Source organism: Lithobates pipiens, unplaced genomic scaffold, assembly GCF_037356315.1.
Source record: "Lithobates pipiens isolate NorthernLeopardFrog02 unplaced genomic scaffold, aLitPip1_a1.2 Scaffold_13, whole genome shotgun sequence".
Classification (NCBI taxonomy): Eukaryota; Metazoa; Chordata; class Amphibia; order Anura; family Ranidae; genus Lithobates; species Lithobates pipiens.
Genome location: NW_027507718.1, coordinates 196,530,433 through 196,551,938, shown reverse-complemented (window position 1 = coordinate 196,551,938; position 21,506 = coordinate 196,530,433). Strand labels below are relative to the sequence as shown.

General features: G+C 38.7%; 1 protein-coding gene across 1 annotated transcript in view; it reads right to left on the bottom strand.

The window, feature by feature from the left end:
* FRAS1 (Fraser extracellular matrix complex subunit 1) overlaps positions 1-21,506 on the bottom strand; it is a 708,831-nt gene that overhangs the window by 285,541 nt on the left and 401,784 nt on the right. The window contains exons 19-22 of the mRNA XM_077476089.1: positions 20,404-20,544; positions 17,414-17,557; positions 8,978-9,130; positions 7,761-7,904 (exon numbers count right to left, since the gene is read on the bottom strand). Of these exons, the coding sequence (XP_077332215.1) occupies positions 7,761-7,904; positions 8,978-9,130; positions 17,414-17,557; positions 20,404-20,544 (582 nt within the window). The remainder of the gene's footprint in view (positions 1-7,760; positions 7,905-8,977; positions 9,131-17,413; positions 17,558-20,403; positions 20,545-21,506) is intronic.

Here is a 21,506-nt window from a genome sequence, read left to right as displayed (position 1 = left end):
AAAGCTGACCACCCACTCTTGAAGAGGATACTGGGGTTATGGTAGCTAGCTTCTGCCATAATATTCCTATATTCCTTTTCAAACAGCCGACGTATAACAATGGCGGTCGGCAAATGGTAAACGTAAGGTAGTTATTCTGAAAGGAGAACTATAGACATTTAAAGGTTTTTGGTTCAAAGGAACTATAGACATTCAAAAGAATAAATGTAAAATACTATCAATGCGTGTTAGGGCTTGTTCACACCAGCGTTACAACAGCCATTGGAATATGTCTTAAAAGGGCTGCGCCAATGTCATGTAATGATGAATTGCACTGTTTACTTTTTTTTCCAATATACCGGGCTGTCCCTTTAAGTTGTGAGGTAACAGCCGGTGTTCTGGCGTATAGAGTCCGGGCATCACATAGTGTCCACTATGCGCAGTACGGAGCAGCCGAAGCTTCGGAAAATCTCCGAAGCTGAACGGCGCCTGCGCCGTGAGTGGAGGTGGTAGCCCCACCATCCAAGCGGACATAGGGTTGTGAATTTTAGAGGGCCCCTCGCGGACGAGCTTCGCTCGCCACGCTTCGGGCTCGGCCTCGCTGCGCTTGCCTCTTTTTTATTCTAACTCTATGTCCACTTGGATAGTGGGGATAGAACCTGGACTCACGGCGCAGGCGCCGTTCATCCTCGTCAATTTTCGGAATCTGTGTTCCTGTGTACTGCGCATGCGCAGTACGCAGGGGACACTATCTGATGGAGGACGCTATTTGACAAGACACCGGCACAGCAAAAGATTAGTTTGCAAAGTGAAAAGTAGGTAAGTAAAATCTGCAGCACTAATATGCTGTCTTTAAAGTGAACCAAGACAGAGTATTTAACCACATCAGCCCCAGAAGGATTTTCCCCCCTCCTGACCAGAGCACTTTTTGCAATTTGGCAATGCGTCAATTTAACTGACAATTGTGCGGTCTCTCAATGTTGTACCCAAACAAAATTGACATCCTTTTTGTCTTACAAATAGAGCTTTCTTTTGGTGGTATTTGATCACCTCTGCTGTTTTTATTTTTTGCGCTATAAACAAAAAAAAGAGACAATTTTGATTTTTTTTCCCCTCAGTTTAGGCCATTATATATTCTTCTGCATATTTTTGGTAAAAAAAATAAAAAAAATCGCAATAAGCGTATATTGATTGGTTTGCACAAAAGTTATAGCATCTACAAAATAGGGGATAGTTTTATGACATTTTATTATTAATTTTTACTGTGACATTATGGCAGACACATCTGACATTTTTTACACTATTCTGGGGTTTATACAGAGATCAGTGCTATAAAAATGCATTAATTACTGTGTAAATGACACTGGCAGTGAAGGGGTTAACCAATGGGGGCGATGAAGGGGTTATGTGTGTCCTAGGGAGTGATTCTAATTGTGGGTGGGAGGGGCTACAACATACATGACAGCGATCACTGCTCTCGATGACGGAGAGCAGTGATCTCTGTCCAGTCACTAGGCAGGGGAAATGCTTTGTTTACAAAAGCATCTCCCTTTTCTACCTCTCCGTGACACAATCGTGGGCACCCGGTGGACATTGAGTCCACAGAACCCACGGTCACAGAAAACTTGGCGCCCATGTGCGCGCACCCACAGTGTCTCTTCTTTAAGGGGACATACCTGTACGCCTTTTTGCCCACCAGTGGCATTCTGCCGATGTATATCAGCGTGCGCTGGTCGGGAAGCGGTTAAACAAAGTGCACAATATATGTAAACACCTTGAATAAGAAAAAATTAACAATACGTGTATACAAAAGTACATGTACACTATATCGAAGTAAAACAGTGCTCATGCATGTTGTTAAAAGATCATAAGGAGACCTAACGTTCAATATAATTGAATTGACATGTCTCTAATATAAAAAAACAATTGTGTGAATATAATAGAAAACAAATAGATCAGAAGTCCAGAGATAAAATAATTAAAAGTTCATAGATGAATGAACATAACAACATGCTGACTTCAAATATAAGGTTTGTGTAGACAAAATTCCCAATAGACGATCCACCACCAATAGGTACAAGACTTCCCGGAAAGATTGAACCCCAACAGGCATACGCCTAATGAGTCAATCAAGCTTGCGGTGTAATACACCAGGGAAAACCTGCATCAACATACATGAACTCCATTTGATAAAATAAACTCTTGTGGTCCTTCACAGCAATACTTCTAATGAATAACCCTCCAAAGGGGTAATGACAGAGAGTCAGATGAGTGATCTCTCCCGTATTGTGTGGATTGTAGGAAGAAGAGGAGAGAGGCCACATAGTGTAATTCCATTTCAGTAAAAAGGTATTTATTATGTAAAAAGAAACACTCACATTTGTGAATATAAAAAGCGCTTGATATAAAATATAGATTTTGACGCAGTGGCATGAGCAGAGCCCATACCGACGCATTTAGTCTAAGAAGACATCATCTGGGGTGCTTGTCTACTGCAGCCACTGCGTTTATATACAGTAATACATACCCCATAATGAGATACAGCTGCTTGGTGATTACATGTGTCAATGCTTACTTCCGTTAATAGCCAAAATGGTGTGGAAGGGTGCGGTTCAAGTCTCATTCCAAAATGAGATGGCTTCAGAGACGTATGGTTCAAGCCTCGTTCTGAAAGGAAATGACTTCAGAAATCGGCGGAAATGATGTCACAGCGTATATTAGGATCACAAAACAGCGCTAGACCATACATCAAGCCAAGCCTCACAATCAGATGCCGGAAGAGACTCAAGCCTCGCCCTGAAATCAACTTGACATGATCTATAATAAAAATAAATAGATACTACCCTGTACATACTCAAAGTCTGCATTTGGCCACAATAATACCACCCAATACAAAAAACACCAAAGTAAATATACATGCAACCAACCTAAACATGCTACAAACACAGGGTCAGCAACAACTTCTTGTGTTTGTTAATGAACATTTGTGGACTTGATATCGAAAAAATGTCCATTAAAATTTAGCTGTAATTTAATATACATCAAAGAGCTAATACTCAATCTGGGGTTAACATTAAACAAAAAAATTGGTAGATAAATGTAACAATTTAAAATAAGTAAATCCAACAGCTGTATTGGAAAATTATGGGATTATGGTATAATGATCCAATGAGCCATGTAAATATATACATATGTGTGTATATATATATATATATATATATATATATATACATACACACATACACACACCCAAAATAAAAAAATAAAAATAAAAAAAGTCAAAACCCCTAATTAATTTAAGCTCTATTGAGAAAGGCGTTAATGTCCCACTCCACATTCATTCAGAGTGGGGAGTGGGACTGTAGCTCACATAATCAACACGTTTCAAGATGTGAAATGCCCCTTGACATAGCTCCTCCTCTCCGGGGGGATATATCAATGATGAGAAACTCAGTACTTTTAGGATCGCCATTATGGTGTTCTCTGTAGTGTCTAGGCACACTGTGTTTAGTGTCACCATTCTTTATTTTGCCAATGTATTCACTTACTCTAGTCTTGGATATGCGGTTTGTTTGACCCACGTATTGTTTGCCACAAGGGCACATTATCATATAGACAACATGTCTGGTGGCACATGTACAAAATTCTTTCATCGGGTACACACGATTGGTGACATTTGAATTAAACTCTAAGGATTTACATCTACCTTGTGTGTTGTGTATACAAACCACACACTTCTTGTAGGAGTAATAACCCACTAAATTGTGAAAAAGGAAGGACGGAAGGACGGACAGGTGGATTGATAATATTAGAAGCAATATTAGGAGCTTGACCACGCCTCTGAAGCCCTCTTACTTCGGAATGAGGCTTGAACCGCACGCTTCAGTGCCATTGTGGCTATGACCGTAAGTAAGCATTGACACATAGAATTACCAAGGAATATTACTGTATATAAACACAGTGGCTGCAGTGGACAAGTGGACAAGCACCCCAGATGATGTCTTCTTAGACAAAACGTGCCTGGATGGGCTCTGCTGATGCCACTGTGTCAAAATCTATATTTTATATCAAGCGCTTTTTATATTCACATATGTGAGTGTTTCTTTTTACATAATACATATATTTTTACTGAAATGGAATTACATTATGTGGCCTCTCTCCTCTTCTTCCTATAAACCACACAATACGGGAGAGATCACTCATCTGACTCCCTGTCATTACCCATTATTATTCATTAGAAGTATTACTGTGAAGGACCACAGGACTTTATATCCCCAACCGAGGGTTGTGTATGTTGATGCTGCTCTTCCCTGGTGTATTACACCACAAGCTCAATTGCCTCATTAGGCATATACCTGTTTGGGTTCAATCTTTTTAGAGAATGGAATTTTTTGGTATGGGGGTATTAAGATAGCCGTTCACGCTAGCTTTTTATACTCAACCCAGACCAATAATTGGTGTTTGGACTATACCGGTACTTTATATATAAAAAGAGCAAAGGGAAAAATAGATAATAGTAAAATTTAACACATGTTTAATAATTACAAAAAAGACAAAGTACAAGGTATCAAAAATAAAATCACAGTACACCCCAGATTAACATATACAAGTACTCATAACAGAGTTCAATTCTGGTGGCGTATAAGAAAGGTTCCTCTACTAGTTTCGCAGGTCATCCGCTTCTTCAGGAGGATATCTATATAGATGAATAATATACAATTCATTAACAATCAGCAAATTAATATAGATAAAAAAATAGAACATTATTCAGCCAATAGTTATATAAAAGTAAGAGAGAGGGGAATATGGGGACATTTACTCACCCAGAGGATCAGAGAAAGGGAGGGTAAAAAACAAACTGAATAAGTGGGCCCCTTTTATATTCCCCCTCAATCTTTCCAGTAAGCCTGGTATTTACTGGTGGTGGATCGTCTATTGGCAATGTTGTCTATACAAACCTTATATTTTAAGTCACCATATTGTTATGTTCATTCATCTATGGACTTTGAATTATTTCACTTTCTGGACTTCTGCTCTATTTGTTTTCTATTATATTCACACGATTGTTTTTTATATTAGAGACGTGTCAATTCAATTATTATGTTAAACGTTAGGTCTCCTCATGATCTTTGAACAACTTTTATGAGCACTGTTTTACTTTTTGATATAGTGCACATTCACTTTTGTATACACTTATTGTTAATTTTTTTTTTATTCAAGGTGTTTACATATATTGTGTACCTTGTTTAAATACTCTGTCTTGGTTAACTTTAAAGACAGCATATTAGCGCTGCACATTTCACTTACCTATCTTCCAACTTTATTGAAATGTGGTACTGTGACATATGGCAGAACTTGTGACATTTATGAGTTGGTAAGGAATATATGAATCTGTCGCAAGTATCTCTCCTGCAAAATGGCAGAGTATTACAGGCAGAGAAGTTTATTAAATGTATTAAATATCAGTTCCAGAGGAATTAAAGACAAAATTGATGCAGGATTGTCTCATAGACACAACACAATAATTACGCATGCAAAATAAGCAAAAGTAACAGAAAAACATACAAAGCTTGCTTTAAAGAGTAACTTAACATTTGTAGGGAAAAACAGATCAATGGACATTGCAAGAATTGAACTTTGTTGCAGATTCCTACATGTTCATGCTCTGAAGGAAAAGCTCTACGTTGGACTATGTTCTGTACAGAGTCATTCTAAATGAGAGTGAGCAATGCATTTTAATCTGCTTATGCACTTTCTGTATTATGATGAGATAAGTCAGTTTTTGCTCTTTAGAAGAGATTAACCCTTAGTGAGTATCTCACCAAAAAATTACATTTTTATTGCCGAGGATAGCCATAACATGACTTGTATCTTCGTGCAGAGTTCTACGCACAAGCAGGAAATAGCATTTTTGAAGGCATTGGGGTTGATTTACTAAAGTACTAAAGGCAAATATTCTGTGCACTGCAAGTGCAGTTTCTCTATATCTGAGGGGAACCTGCAAGGAAGAAAAAAAAACAGCAATTTTGCTTGCACGAGAAATCAGCAGAGCTTTCCCTCAGATAAAGCGCAACTGCACTTGCAGTACACCTGCCGTGCACAGACTATTTGCCTTTAGTAAATCAACCCCATTGCATGCACAACGCCTCTGGGTTGCCATACTGCATTGATTTTTACAGAAAATCATAGCACTGCAGTTTGAAAATGAAAGAGATTTTTTAATAACATTACATTACAATATGGCTTGTGTTGCAAATGTATATACCGTACTAATATTTTCACACAAAATGTAGTTACCTTTTAAAGCTTTGTTTTATCTGAGTGAAGCTACTTTACTGTCTGATAAAGGATGAATAACTGGAATGAACTAATCTGAGTTCTGTAACCAAGGGGCTATTTGAAGCTTAGCAAACATGTGAAAATGAGATCAAAGCTAAATCTACTGGCTGGATAGAAGATTCCAAAATGTTAATATGTCATATTTACAAGACTAAACTAAAATGTAAATTTATTTTTTTAGTCTTTGCTGTAATAAATAAGAAAATATGTACAAAGTAAATATCCTATCTTTTTAATTGTTCAACTGAATTACTGATGCGGTCAGCCCTTGTGCTAATTTTAATTTCCTTACCAATAAAGTGGTTATGTATTCCTGCTCACTCTCTTTCACTAGATATATAATAGCAAAGGCTAAGTGCAGTTGTTGTTCAAGCAATAAAGCAGTACAAAGCAAAGTCTGCCAATAGCAGACAATCAAGATCAAACTATGAATTGGTATGACTTCATTTAAAGGGATTCTGTGCCCAAACTATGTGCAATAAAGCATTTACATATTCTGAACAAACAGTAAAGGCACTATAAAAAGCCCTAATTTATATTTGTAGCTATAGAATTGTGGAGAAATTAATGGCAGTGGAGTTGATTTACTAAATCTGGAGAGTGCAAAATCTGCTGCAGCTGTGCTATGTAGTCAATCAGCTTCTAACTTCAGCTTGTTCAATTAAGTTTTGACATTAAAAACTGGAAGCTAATTGGTTTCTATGCAGAGCTGCGCCAGATTTAGCACCAGTTTTAGTAAATCAACCCCAGTATTCTCTCTGATAATCAGGTGCAAACCTATGATAGTTTTTTATTACACTGTGAAATAGATCTATATGGTGTGCTAACTCCTGACAGTTACTGCTATACACCAACCAAAACCTAACTGTCTTACTAATTAATTTACAGTACAATAAGCCAGCAAGGTTGTGCAGAAAATGACTTGTTTTCATGCTATTTTACTGTTAGAATTTACATTTATTCTGCTACTTCCTGGTTTCCAGGCCTAGGCAAAATTATGTCATACACCTCATTAATCTTCAGAAGGGGAGGAGGGGTTTTCTCAGCTAAAGAACACGCTGATGCATGCATGCTTGAGCTATGGTCAGATGGATTCCAGGAAGTAAATGTTACATGAATTATTTGCCCTTACTCAAGATGGCCACAGCCAAAAATGCTAGGGGGTGATTTTCAAAGTGAATTCTCAGTAAAGCAAAGCAAAAAATCAAGAATGGATGGAATATTAAAAACAAAGAAATAGCTTTTTCAGTTTGTGATGCTCAGATGCAGTTTACTTCCGCTTGAAAAACATGAATATTTAAATATATTAATATCTATATTCTAGGAACATGTGTGGCTTAAATTAATTCTGATTGACTGAACTGAATAATACTACACTTTGCAGTTACCTTTTCTACAAAATGATTAAAATCTAGACTACTTATAGCAGCAGAGATACAGACCCTTGCACACATTTCCATCCTGGTAGTATCCTTGAGCACAAAACTCAGTACACATGCCATTGTGAGACAAAACAAGACCATCCTCACAGGAAGTACACGCGTTTAGGCCTGGACCACTGCAGGTTCTACAAGACAGGTGGCAACCTGAAACAGACAAATGATGGATAAATTACCACCAATATCCAAGATGCAAGAAACTGCAATCAAGAAAATCAATTCAAGTTTAAGCAATGAAGATATCAATTATCAAATGCATTCTAGTTATGATACTTGCATAAACCTATAATTTCCCCCTTTAGACCTTTCAAATTACACTAAATTGCACAAGCAAGATTTTTGCTTAATGATTTGTTCCTCGCTGAGTTGTACGTTATAGGTTCTGTTATTTCTTATTGACCAACTGCAAGGTCAATACCTAGTTTGCATTCTTATTTGTACTCTCAGGCTCTGCTCTTATTCTGTAGAATGAACAAATTGGAAGTTTACTTGAATAGGTTAGATGTATTATAATTAAGCAATTACATTTGCATTGCAATTAAAGCTATCACTGTGTAACACCTTAACATCTGTATAATATAAAGGTTATATTCAAATGCCGCTAAAGAAAATGAACAAGACATTTGATATTCTCATTACACAGTCAAATGTACATGCTGTGTGTTTTACACAGACATAGACTTAATGTGTTAGGTATATTTTAAACTATACAGATATTGCAAAGCGTATAATTATAATGTATTTGTCCAAGGCCATATGCACATAAACTTCTAGAGGCTTCAAAGTTCTCTAGGGTAAACTGTGTATTGACCCCTGCATACATATCCGGTTTATTTTCACCGAGCATAGCACTTGTGCTCTTGGGGAAATGTTCTGTATGCTTGCACAGGCAAATGCTGGTGCAGAAACTATCTGCATTTGCATAAGAATGGTTGTGTACAGCAATTCACTTATATGGGGTGGCTGTACACAGTGCCTGCAGCTTCCCGAGCACAGGAAAAAGCTGCACATTTTACACTAGAGGACTCTAAAGCCCTAAAGCCATGATTATTATTTTAAGGAAGACAGTATGAAATCTTATTTTCTCAGTGCTGGAGATCTTTGTGCTGTATGCAAGCTGAAGTCCAGGGGTAAAGGACCTGGTGATTAGATAAGATTCTCTGTAGGGACTTACTTAAGGTCTACTTAAGTTTAATGGCCATATTACATTTGTGCCTTACCTTTACAGTTTCTTCCCTCCACATAAAAGTCAGCAGGACACTCTGGAATACAGCGGTCCCCAAGAAAGTAATATCTGGAATACTGGCATTTTAAACACACACTTCCAGTATCGTGTAAATTGGCAACACAGTACTGACACTGTGGATGACAATCTAAAAGAAAACAGAAATTATAATTTTCAGCTTTATGTAATCATATTTCATACACAACTTCTTTATACACAAAAATATTTAAATGGTGCAAATGCAAATGGCAGTTAATTGATACCCAAGACAGGTATCATCTGACTTACTATATGTCATTTTTTTACTATTTATATATCACCAGCTGCTCACAGCCCAAGAATTTTTTTCATCTTGATTGACAGGCTTGGAGTCAAAAGAGGCTTGTGCTAGAAAACATTAATTTATATAGTGTGGGCAGGCATTTTCTGCTTTGAATGGCTTTCAAGACTAGCATGGAGACTCTCATTGTTGATATCCATGCCTTTAATACTTTCTAAGCCATTGACTTACCTGATCTGAGTTTTCACATTATTGTGTTTGTTTCAGATCTGTGTTACAAAGTACTGAATCTATGTGCCACTAGTATTTTTGAAAAAGGCCAGCAATGGCAGACTCCTAGAACCTCTCACTACAGGTTCCCTTAAGGGCACATTCAGTTTATCTTTGGGACGTTGTGCTTTTTAATGATCTGCCAACATTCCATAGAGCAGTCAAAAATGAATAAGCCCCGATTTTTCTGAACAACACAATGTATCGTTCCTGCATTATGGTGCACTGCAGTGTGGGTGTATTGTCCACTACTTTACTATTGTTTTGGGGCATCAATCAAAATAAATGGCACTGCAACACATTACTGTATACCATGTTTATTACCATAGCAGAGATCATCTTTTACAAGACATAACACGGTACACTTTGATTAGCAACTAGTGCTTCTTCACTCAAAATGGAATTTCAGTGTAAATACTAATTGGACTCTTATTATTATTACAATACAGGATTTATATAACGCCAACATTTTGCACAGCACTTTACAATGTTAGGGCAAACAGTACAATTACAATACAATTCAATACAGGAGGAATCAGAGGACCCTGTTCATTAGATCTTACAATCTAGGGGGGGGGGGGTCAAGTGATAAAAAAGGGTAAAAAACTGTGGGGGGTGATCTAATGAAGAAAATGAAAGTGCACTTGTTACGTGGAGGAAGGATAGGCTTCTCTGAAGAAAAAAGTTTTCAGGGATTGCCTAAAAGTGGATAGATTAGGAGATTGGGCTAGGGAATTCCAGAGGATGGGAGAGGCTCAGGAGAAGTCCTGGAGGCAAATATGGGAGGAGGTGATGAGGGAGACAGAGAGCAGGAGGTCTTGGGAGGAATGACGAGGACGATTATGTTGGTATTTTGAGACTAGGCTAGTGATGTAGCTGGGGGCAGTGTTGTGGATGGCTTTGTAAGTTGTTGTTAGTATTTTGAATTAAATTTGTTGGGTGAGTGGCAGCCAATGGAGGGATTGGCAGAGAGGGGTAGCACACACTGAGCGGTTTGTAAGGTGGAGGAAACTGGCAGCAGCATTCATGATAGACTGAAGGGGGATAGCCAATTTGAAGGTAAAAATATGGGGCGGGAGTTGCAGTAGTCAAGGCAAGAGATAACCAGGGGGTGAATGAGGAGTGAATGAGGAGCTTTGAAGTTTTATTGGTTATAAAGGGATGTAGTTTGGGGATGTTGCGGAGGTTGAGGCAGAACATTTTGGAAGGGGATTGGATGTGGGGCCAAAAGGAGAGTTCAGAATCCAGGATAACACCTATCCCTTGCATGTGACGATGGGTGGATGATTGTGCCATTGCTCTTTACAGAGAAGTCAGGGAAGAGGCACGTGGGGAAGTAAAAATTATGAGCTCAGTTTTGGAAAAGGAAATTGTGTGACATCCATACAGTTATGTCTGTTAGTAAGTTAGTTATGTGTGAGGAGACCTGAGGGGTGGAGAGATAGATTTGGGTGTCATCAGCATAGAAATGATACTGGAAGCCATGGGAGGCTGTCAGCTGACCCAGGGAGATGTAAATTGAAAATAGGAGAGGACCAAGAACAGAACCTTGGGGGACCCCGTTGGAAAAAGGAAGAGGAGAGGAGGTAGTATAATTGTAGGTGACACTGAAGGTGTGGTAGGATAGGTAGGATGAGAGCTAGTGAAAAGCACAGTAATGGAGACGGAGGGAGTAAAGTTTATTGAGGAGGAGGGGGGTGGTCAACCCTATCAAAGGCAGCCGAAAGGTCCAGAAGTAGGAGTACAGTATAGTTTTTAGTGAGTCTTAGAAGAGCAGTTTCCAGGGAGTGTTGAGGGCGAAATCACGACTGGAGGGTATTCTTAATGAGTTGGTCAATCAGTTGGTTGTAGACTAGATGTTCAAGGAGTTTAGAGGAAAAGGGGAGCAAGGGGATAGCCCGTAGATTGTCAAGATTGGTAGTATGAGTATTTAGTAATGAGTATTTAAGTATGAAGGTGACCATATGTTTTAGAGTGTTGGGAAATATTCCAGAAGATATGGACGTCATCTATAGTAGTAGGTTTGAATAAGATGAGTGTTAATTGTGCCTGTTAATATGGGGTGTTAAGTGGGGGAGATACCTGTAAAGTAAAAATGTCATCATAAATTGAATCAATCTTATTTTTAAAGTGACTAGCATTCTCCTGGGCAGTGAGTGAGTTAGTGGGTGGAGGCAGTGGAGGATGAAGTAGAGAGTTAAAAGGTAGAGAAGAGTTGACAGGGAATGGATGAGAAGGTGTTAATTTGAGTGACAAAGACCTCTCTGCAAAAATTGGTGGTCCTTCAGTAGCAGTATTTATTTTTCTTTGTCAAAGAAGCAAACTAATGCCTGGTACACACAGTCATTTTTTTTTTGTGCAACCCCTGAGGCTGATGGAATAAATAAACTGAGGAGCGATCTATTGTGCTATTGTTTTCTGACAGGGGGGTGGCCCAGAGTGCTGATCAAATATTATTCGGCTGCTGATTTGTCAGCATGCTCATTCGATGGAAGCTGGTCAAGTGATCGGACAAAGGTATGTAGACACGGCAGATTTTAGTTGATATTCGATCCATGTGTATGGGGCTTAAGGGTGCACTCAAACTGGCAGTTTAACTTACATAGTAGGTGAGGTTGATAAGAGTCCATCAAGACCAACTTATGTGTGTGATTATATGTCAGTATTACATTGTATATCCCTGTATGTTGTGGTCGTTTGGACTGCTTATCTAATAGTTTCTTGAAACTATCAATGCCCCTCGCTGAGACCACCACCTGTGGAAGGGAATTCCACATCCTTGCCGCTCTTACAGTAAAGAACCCTCTACGTAGTTTAAGGTTAAACCTCTTTTCTTCTCATTTTAATGAGTGACCACGAGTCTTGTTAAACTCCCTTTGGAAAAAAAGTTTTATCCCTATTGTGGGGTCACCAGCATGGCATTTGTATGCTGAAATCATATCCCCTCTCAAGTGTCTCTTCTCCAGAGAGAATAAGTTCAGTGCTCGCAACCTTTCCTCATAACTAATATCCTCCAGACCCTTCATCAGCTTTGTTGCCCTTCTTTGTACTCGCTCCATTTCCAGTACATCCGTCCTGAGGACTGGTGCCCAGAACTGGACAGCATATTCCATATTAACTGAGCTCGGGCAGGGTACATCACTTAAGTCTGGGTTGTTTGTGTAGCGTGAGTGTGCCACTCAGTGGGAACTGTTAAACTGTCAAAAGTTGTTACCTTAATCCAATCTAAACATTAGGGTAAAAAAACTTTCAATAACTGCCCCCCCCCCCCCCCATTACATACCATTTAAAAAAATAAATTGTATAAATTGCACTTATAGAATGAAAAACAATATGTGCAGCTTAAAACTATATTTTGCCTCCTCCAAGATGGCCGCTGGAGTTAACCACAAGCTTTTTGTCTACAGGAGTACTCAGAAGGAAACAGAAGAGGAAGACATCTAAAAAAAAGCATAGCAGCACCTACCCAGGTGTGGATGTTACAGAGTGCTATAGTAACTCACTTGGTAAAACAAGGGTTAAATGTAATCTAGTGAGTGTGGTGTGTTATCCCTATCCTTGGAATCCTTCCTCAGTCTGGAACATAATCCAACTGAGAACGCTACTGTTATCAGCACTGTTTCTTCTTTGCACAGAAATGTACATTGAATATGATGAGCACTAAGCACAAATATGCATGGACTTGTAAACTATTAAGAACTTTTTTTGTGTTTTGTGTATGTGATCAGCAATATATTGTTTTTGTTTATGTACATATTGGCAAACATTTTCTTCCCTCTCAACTAAGTTTTCTTTCTGTCTGTCTGCATACCATATCAAAAATATGAATTCACTTACTGTCCCAAGTCAGAGGAAATCTCCAAGAGTTGAATTCCCCTTTTAGAAAACTGTTCCTAGAACAGGTACCCCTATTGATTTTCCCCTTCTTCTGGGGACAGCCCTTATTATTTTGGATTTCCCCTAACTTTCTTTCTCAGTGAAAATGGTCTCCAGTAAAAATGGATGGTCTAACTCTTTCCTTCACTATTCAAAACATAAAAAAGAATTTGCTTAGCGATATAATTTAAGTGTAGGTAGATGTAATGCGATTTATAGTATTCTTTCATTTAGCATATGCATGCTGATGTAAGACAACTTGCTGGTCCTTGGAAAAACATTTATTACATGGGCAGCACAGTGGTGTAGTGGTTAGTACTTTCACCTAGCAGAAAAAGGGTCGCTGGTTCAAATCCCAACCAAGCATGTTGTCCCTGTGCCTGCATGGGTTTCCTCCCACACTCTAAAAAGACATGCTGGTAGGTTAATTGGATTCTTTCTAAATTGGCCCTAGTATGAATGTGAGTATTATACTATATATATAAGTACCATAAATAAATTACAGTTTTTATTATAATTTATCTATGAAGGCATGATTACTGTCAAATACTGCTCTAATACTTCCCCCTATGGATTAACATCATTAAGGAACCAAGACTTTTACATTTTCTTCTAAGCAGGAAAGCATGGCAGTAATTCCTACTATCACTGAAGGCATAATGACAGCTATGAGAGAGGTAATATGCGTGCATAAAATGTAATGCACAGCATATTAGCAGATTGCTCACACTGACTTGCGCTGGCATACACTACAAGTACATTGAATTAATGAAATAAAATACAAATATTAGCATTTGGAAATCCACTTCATTTGTAGTGTAACACACAGAATTTATTAGTAATAACCAAGTTAAAAGGATATAAAGCTTGGCAAACAAAATGCTGCAAAACTAAAACTGCTTTACCTTGAAGGTTGAAAGATTAAATTCCCAAACTATCTAGTTCACATAGAATATGTAATTACACCTTATAAAGATATCCCCCCCATTACCAATCTTTTTGCGGTAACTCTGAAATTAGACTAGTAGCGTGTTCTCAGTCAATGTTTTATTATACTTCTAAATCTACAGGCATAACATCATATACTTTCTGAAAGCATTAAAAATCCAAGTAATGTACTTATGCTTTTTTTTTTGTTGTATGTGTTAAAACTAACTTGTCATGATATAAACATGGAAGCTTCAATTTTTGATCTCACCTTTGTTATGCTATTACCCTGGCTGGCATGTTGAATCTCCAGCTTTTATACTTTGAATCACTGACTTAGTATGTACTATGGGCGCTGGCTTTTTTTTCTTGCATTTCTGATCTGCCTGCTTGTTCCAAATGTTAACATTGGCGAGCCAATATAACAGCCATGTGATATTCTTTGAAGGAGGAGCAATGAAGGAGGTGGTATTTCTCTCTTGACTTGTTTTCTATGAAGCCAAATAGCCATGAAAATGCTATATTTAATTAAATATTATGATCAGATAACAATATGCTCTTAAACAAAGAGCAGGAATAAAGACAATTTAGCTGGTTTTGGGAATCATACTTTTTGGCATATATCTACATGACTGTTATCTACAATTTTAAAAAGTGTTAAAAAATATTCATATCATTTCAACCATGGTGACTCACAATAACTTTTCGACTGTGACAAATAGGATATCAATCACCATTGCTCTCTGCTCAAGGAACCCCTAGCAGCTACAGGAGGAGCCTCATAGTTCCACAAAACTCTGGTCGAGAAAGGCCAGGCTATAAGTTATATAATATCTATATAATATCCCCAGTATTTCTAAGAATCACTTTGAATACAATCCAAACAAATGTTAGTAGGACATAGGGCAACCCCCTAAATTACAAGAATCCCAACCCAATCCAACAAAACCTTTTTCTACTCTCGTTGAAGTTAAGCCCCATTAATACTTACTTTTATTATAGACATTTTCTTCTTTAATAGATATTATCTGGTAAAAACATGGCATGCCTGGTAAACAGGAATTGACGGAAAGCTTGTACCATTTAGGTCGGCCATACACGGTTCGGATCTCTTTAGATTCAAACCATTAATGGGCAGGCTGAATTTACCAATGTCAGAGAATGATTACCAGATGTTTGGCTAATAGAAATGTGCATGCAGGAAGAATGGCTAATAGAAATACCCAAGCCCGGCTGAATTGTGACAAGGTGTGTGCATGTGCACAGGAATGTCATGTTGGTGATGACTATTTAAAGGAGCTCCTGCTCATGCTCCAGTGCTGACTGGTATTTCAGCTGTTCACTGTGTCCTATTACTCTTCTCAGCTTGACTCTGACTGGAACTTGGATCGTGCCTCTGCTCTGTCATTAGTTCAGGATCCCAGATCAATTCTTGACCATGTCTCTGTCTTATGTCTCAGTACCCACCTGCTGCTGACCCCCGCTATCCCTGTGACCACGCTGTTGTTCCCAGCTCTGCACTCACATCTGGTTCAAGTGCCTATCTGGCTGTCATCTGCATCAGCTCTGCTCATCACAGTGAGTTCCTGTCTCAAGCCTGCTGGGAGCTCTGACAAGTCACACATCTGAAACCCACAGCCTGTGTGGAGTGCCTCTTTAACTTTGTCTGGATCAGCTACTGTTCCTGACCTGATATTCTGCAGGGTTTGCATCTCATGCTGCAAGCATTATCAACACTTGCTGGCACTCGTGTTCTTCTCTCAGTACCCTCTGTTCCACCTTCAGCAGGACCTTGGCCGGAGATTCAAGAGAGGCCAACCTTGTCATTTCAATCTCCCATCAAGTACGTGACAACCAAGTTGATTGATCGATCAGCTTGGGTACAACCAGCCTGCCGGATTCTCTTGCGATTATCGCCTACAGCTGCTATAGCCGCTAGCGATAATCACTGTCTTCTCCCAGCTTCCCCGCCCACCTGCCAGGAAAAGACAATTACTGATTCCCTTGTCAACACTGTGTTGATAGGGGAAATGTGCAAATTTCCTTCCTGTAACCCATAGTTGCAGGAAAGAAATTTGCTTCATGTATGGCCTTCCTTAGTTGGTAAGAGGGCTAAGAGATCAGGCTATTTTGTCTATAATGGAAGTGGCAAATTAAATTGTTTTCACATTAAAAGAGAAAAGGTGTGCTTAGCCTACATTAGCATAAAATGCCATTGTCCTTGCACAATGCCTGTTTACTACTGCAAATGAAAATAAATTATAGAACCATGATAACCTTTTAAAGAGGTTGAATTTGGCATCATATTTTTAGAAATAATCCTGGATTACTTGGCTTTCTTTAAAAAAAAAAATCTAGACTTACATATTTATGTGAGCCTACATTCTATAATGCTAACCTATTTTTCTGAAATTATGCCCTCTTTTTTATTGGAGAGAATCATAAATCCAGCAAATACACATTCACTTAATGCAAACTTGAGCTACGCAGCTACATGCATAGTTAATAAAATGTAAAGGAGTTGTTTTAATATAGAGATTGTTGCACCAATGAGGCTGTCCTCTACCCTTATAATTTGTCTAAAACCCTCCCATGCCAGCTCTAATACCACACCAAGTGTTATATTTTTCTGGGTCAGTCACTTCAAAAGTAATGAAGCCAGTGATAACTGGCATTTTCATAAAGAGGTCAGCAATGGTAGCCCCCATATTTCTCTCGTGATTGATTTACTTTAAATGGCCACCAGACAGCCAAATCATTTGACATTAAACTTGATCTATTTCTGTGTAGTAGTTATGTCTGCATCTCCTTCCACTAAGCCATAATAAAAGTGTTGTTCTTGAGAAGCTAGTCTCAAGAGTGTGTTTTTCTATTCTAAATGATAAAGAATCCACCAAATTATAGCATTGGTTGGTTATGTAATTAGATGTAGCAATCAATCAGAAGTGGAGATTCAGGTTGAAAATACTTGCGTCTGAGAAGCTGTCAGGCAAGCAACTGTGCAAGACTAAAATACACTTTTGTTTCAAGTTGATGGTCGTTATTGAATAAAAAAGATATATGGGAAATAACACTTACCAACACAATAGCCTACTAGGTTAAGATACTGTCCATCAGAGCATGAAGTTTTGCAGCTACCAGCAATAAGACTAGCATGAGGGTGGCAAGTTAGACATTCAGCATCGGAAGAACCACTGCACTCCTTACATGATGGGTGGCATGCTGAAGCAATGGAGAACAAACTGTGGTTAGTAATGCTACACAATAAAAACATTACAAACAATGCCCATGTTATGCTTTTCATTAAGTTGCTAGTTCAATAACCCAAAACCTGAGATAAAATAAAACAGCAGTATGTACTCAGCAAACGTAGCAGGTGAACAAGTATATAGATTCATGATTCATTGTCTTGGCAAAAATATAGCTACTTACATTTAATATATTTTTTCAAATGGGCTTCCATTGTTTATGGATCTTTGTAGTGAACAAGTGAAACAAATTTACTAGCAGGATTTACTTTGTGTACCTAAAGAGGAACTCCACAAAGTGAAAACCACAGGCGAACTGCCAATTTTATTTAGGAAATATACACTCAAGTTATCTTTAAAATGTAATGTAAAAGTAATTTTACTCTAATGACTGAGGAATGTCAATGTGACTAGAAGAAGAGCAAAGGTGCTTGCAGCTAGGTAAACAGGAGATCGAGGACTACCTGGAGGGCAGCAAGTCATATGACCACAGATGATGTTCTGCATCCACTGGTACTAGCATCTAGGTAAACAAGAGAGCAAGACAACCTCTAAAGCAGCTCTAACCATATAAATACAGAAAGGAGCACCAGACTAAACTGGATGAAATAGGCCAAGATAATTTAAATAGTTGTTAAATAAATAAAACCAGCCAATCTGTCTTAGGGGCAACACCACCGCCCTTCCATAAAATCTGAACACAGGATAACAGGGTTCAACACATGGAGTAACATTGTTGTCACAATGTTATCCCATGAACTTATAATACTGGCTCCCAAAAATGCATTGCATGTTTTTATATGACTTTTTAACAATTAAAATAAAAAATCTTATTTGGTTTTGGTCTGGTGTTTTTTTTTTGTATTGCTATGGTTTGAGTTACAGTCAGGAGCCCTCTGAGGGAAGCCTTGCTATGTGGGAGGCACCTCGCTAGAGTTATTGAACTTTTTTCCAAGTTTTCCCTCATTTCACTGCATATACATGTTTGAAAGTTCCCAGCATCTTTTTAAATACACTACATTACCAAAAGTATTGGGTCTCCTGCCTTTAACATGCACATGAACTTTAATGACATCCTAGTCTTAGTCTGTAGGGTTCAATATTGAGTTGGCCCAACCTTTACAACTATAACAGCTTCAACTCTTCTAGGAAGGCTGTCCACAAGGTTTAGAAGTGTGTCTATGGGAATGTTTGACCATTCTTCCAGAAGCAACTAAGGGAGGCCATACACAAAGCAAATTTGTGAGGGCAGGCACCAATGCTGGACGAGAAGGCCTGGATTGCAGTCTCTGCTCTAATTCATCCCAAAGCTGTTCTATCGGGATGAGGTCAGGACTCTGTGCAGGCCATTTAAGTTCCTCCACCCAAATTCGCTCATGCGTGTCTTTATGGGCCTTGCTTTGTGCACTGGTCCAAATCATTTGGTGGAGGGGGGATTATGGTGTGGGGTTGTTTTTCAGGGTTTGGGCTTGGCCCCTCAGTTCCAATGAAGGGAACTCCTAAGGCATCAGCATACCAAGACATTTTGCACAATTTCATGCTCCCAACTTTGTGGGAACTATTTGGGGGTGGCCCTTACCTGTTCCAAAATGACTGCGCACCAGTGCACAAAGCAAGATCCATAAAGACATGCATGAGCAAGTTTGAGGTGGAAGAACTGGACTGGCCTGCACAGAATCCTGACCTCAACCAAATAAAAAACAGTGGCTGACCTCATAAATGTGCTTCTGGCATAATGGTCAAAAATCCCCATAGACACACTCCTAAACTTGTGGACAGCCTTCCCAGAAGAGTTGAAGCTGTTATAGCTGCAAAGGGTATATTTAACCGTACGGACTAAGATTGGGATGTCATTAAAGTCCATGTGGGTGTAAAGGCAGGCATCCCAATACTTTTCATAATATGGTGTATGTTGCACTGGAGTCTAAAGCAGCAGTCTGGAAACAGCAAATCACCTGACCCACTCATGTTCTGCTTGCACAATGCTCTTCTTTACTGTATGTGATCTACAGCTGTTGTAGCCAAGAGGATAAGATCACTGTCAATCATCATTTAAAAACTATAGGTGGCAGACACTGAGGTGTGATGTGATTCAAAACAAATATAAAGCCATGGCTGCTTCCTATGCTCTTCAAAACTATAAACCCAAAGTCAGTCCTAGGTTTCATCCTTTAACTTGCTGAAAAAAAATACATTGTAATGAATATTATATTGCCTACTAAAACTAAAACTACACTTTTCAATATTGTTTTTACAAATATTGACACCAAAGTTGCACAACAATTAAACAGAATTTACTTAATTCACGGACACCCATAGAGGGGAACTTTGGTCAGGCTGGAAACAGGGTTCATTCCAGCCAAGATTTTAAATATAAAAATATTATAATATATTACATGACTTCACTTAATGCCTGTTTCACATGGGCCAGATCCAGTTTTTCTCATCAGAGGATGCGTTCGCTGATCCCCTGCTGAGTTAAGCGGAGCAGAGCAGCCAAATGACAGGTCCATCCCTGCTCCACTTATGCAGAGTGGACATGGACACAGTCCCCTCTGCTCTATGGGCAGCTGGATGTAAAAAGACCCACTGTCCTCATATCTGATCTGGCCAGACAGAGGGGAACAGATTCCCTTCCATTTTTTTTCCATATCAGATGGGACCTGAAGGGAGTCGGCTGTAAACAGACACAAGTCCCTTTACATGCAGAGCTTCATTGAGGAGAATGGAGAGTCCGATTGGGTCTGGCTGAAAAACAGACAGCTGGATCTGATCAGACCTCTTGTGTGGAAGGGGTCTAGGGCTTCTTGAACTACTTACCATGACAAGCTGTATCCTTTTTGTAGAATCCCTCAGGGCAGACTGACAAGCATACCCCATAGTGCAGAACATTTGGAGTATGGCAGCCAGTACAATTTAAATGATTTCTTCCACTGCAGCTTTTACATGAGGAGTGGCATTCTGAAAAAAATAGAAATGAAGAAATTAAAAAGTAAAGCTACATACATAGGCCTGTACAGCCTTCATTTAAGGTCTATTGGACTACATACACGTGTATTCCTTTTCTAGGTTTAATTAATAAATACAAAGTATTCATTTAAAAGACAGGGGATAGATGACAAGCGCCATGCCACTGATGTTTACATTTTCACATGCAGTGCACGTGTGTTGTGAGCCACAGGACCACTTTTATTTCTGAGATGAAAATAATTATGGTCTTTTCTCAAAGATGCCAGACATCCTGCTAGCCCTTTCCCCATTGATAGTGATACCCAAGTTTATCTAAAGAAGTTTTTTAGACCCTAAAAGCTTAACCTTCAAATGTCTGTGGCTAATGTTTTAAGAGCCCAGAACAAAAGCGCCCTAGACTTAATTTTTTCTCCTTTGTAGTTTTTATGTTTCTGGTCAATTGTATATGTGCTCACAATGGCTGCTGGGCCCTTACTTGGTGAGTTGACAAGCAGGATACAGTACTGTTTACTCAAGACAGTATACATTAATGGACAATTTACTATCCACATAACAATAAAAGATCATGAACCATATTAAGAAAATATTTTTTGAAAAGTGAGGTTTTCAGTTCACAGAATCAACCCTTTTCCTTGTAAATACTCTGTAATGTTTATCAGTTTTAACGCCTATCTAGCGTCTTGCTACAGTTAATCAAAAATGCTAATTTCGAAACCACACATAAAAAATTCAGCCATAGAAGGAGCCATTTTGGGAGAGACACGCACAGATGTGTCCTTATAAAGAGTTCATGCGTTTTATGGCTTTCACCATCTTTTCATTCCTGTGCACTAAAGTCAAATGAGGCATTAAGGGTGTAATTATCTAGGCTAGTATAACATTATGGTGCACAACGTGTTTGTCATCAGTTTATCATTCCCTTCCCATCATTTTTACTGTATACCAACTGTGTA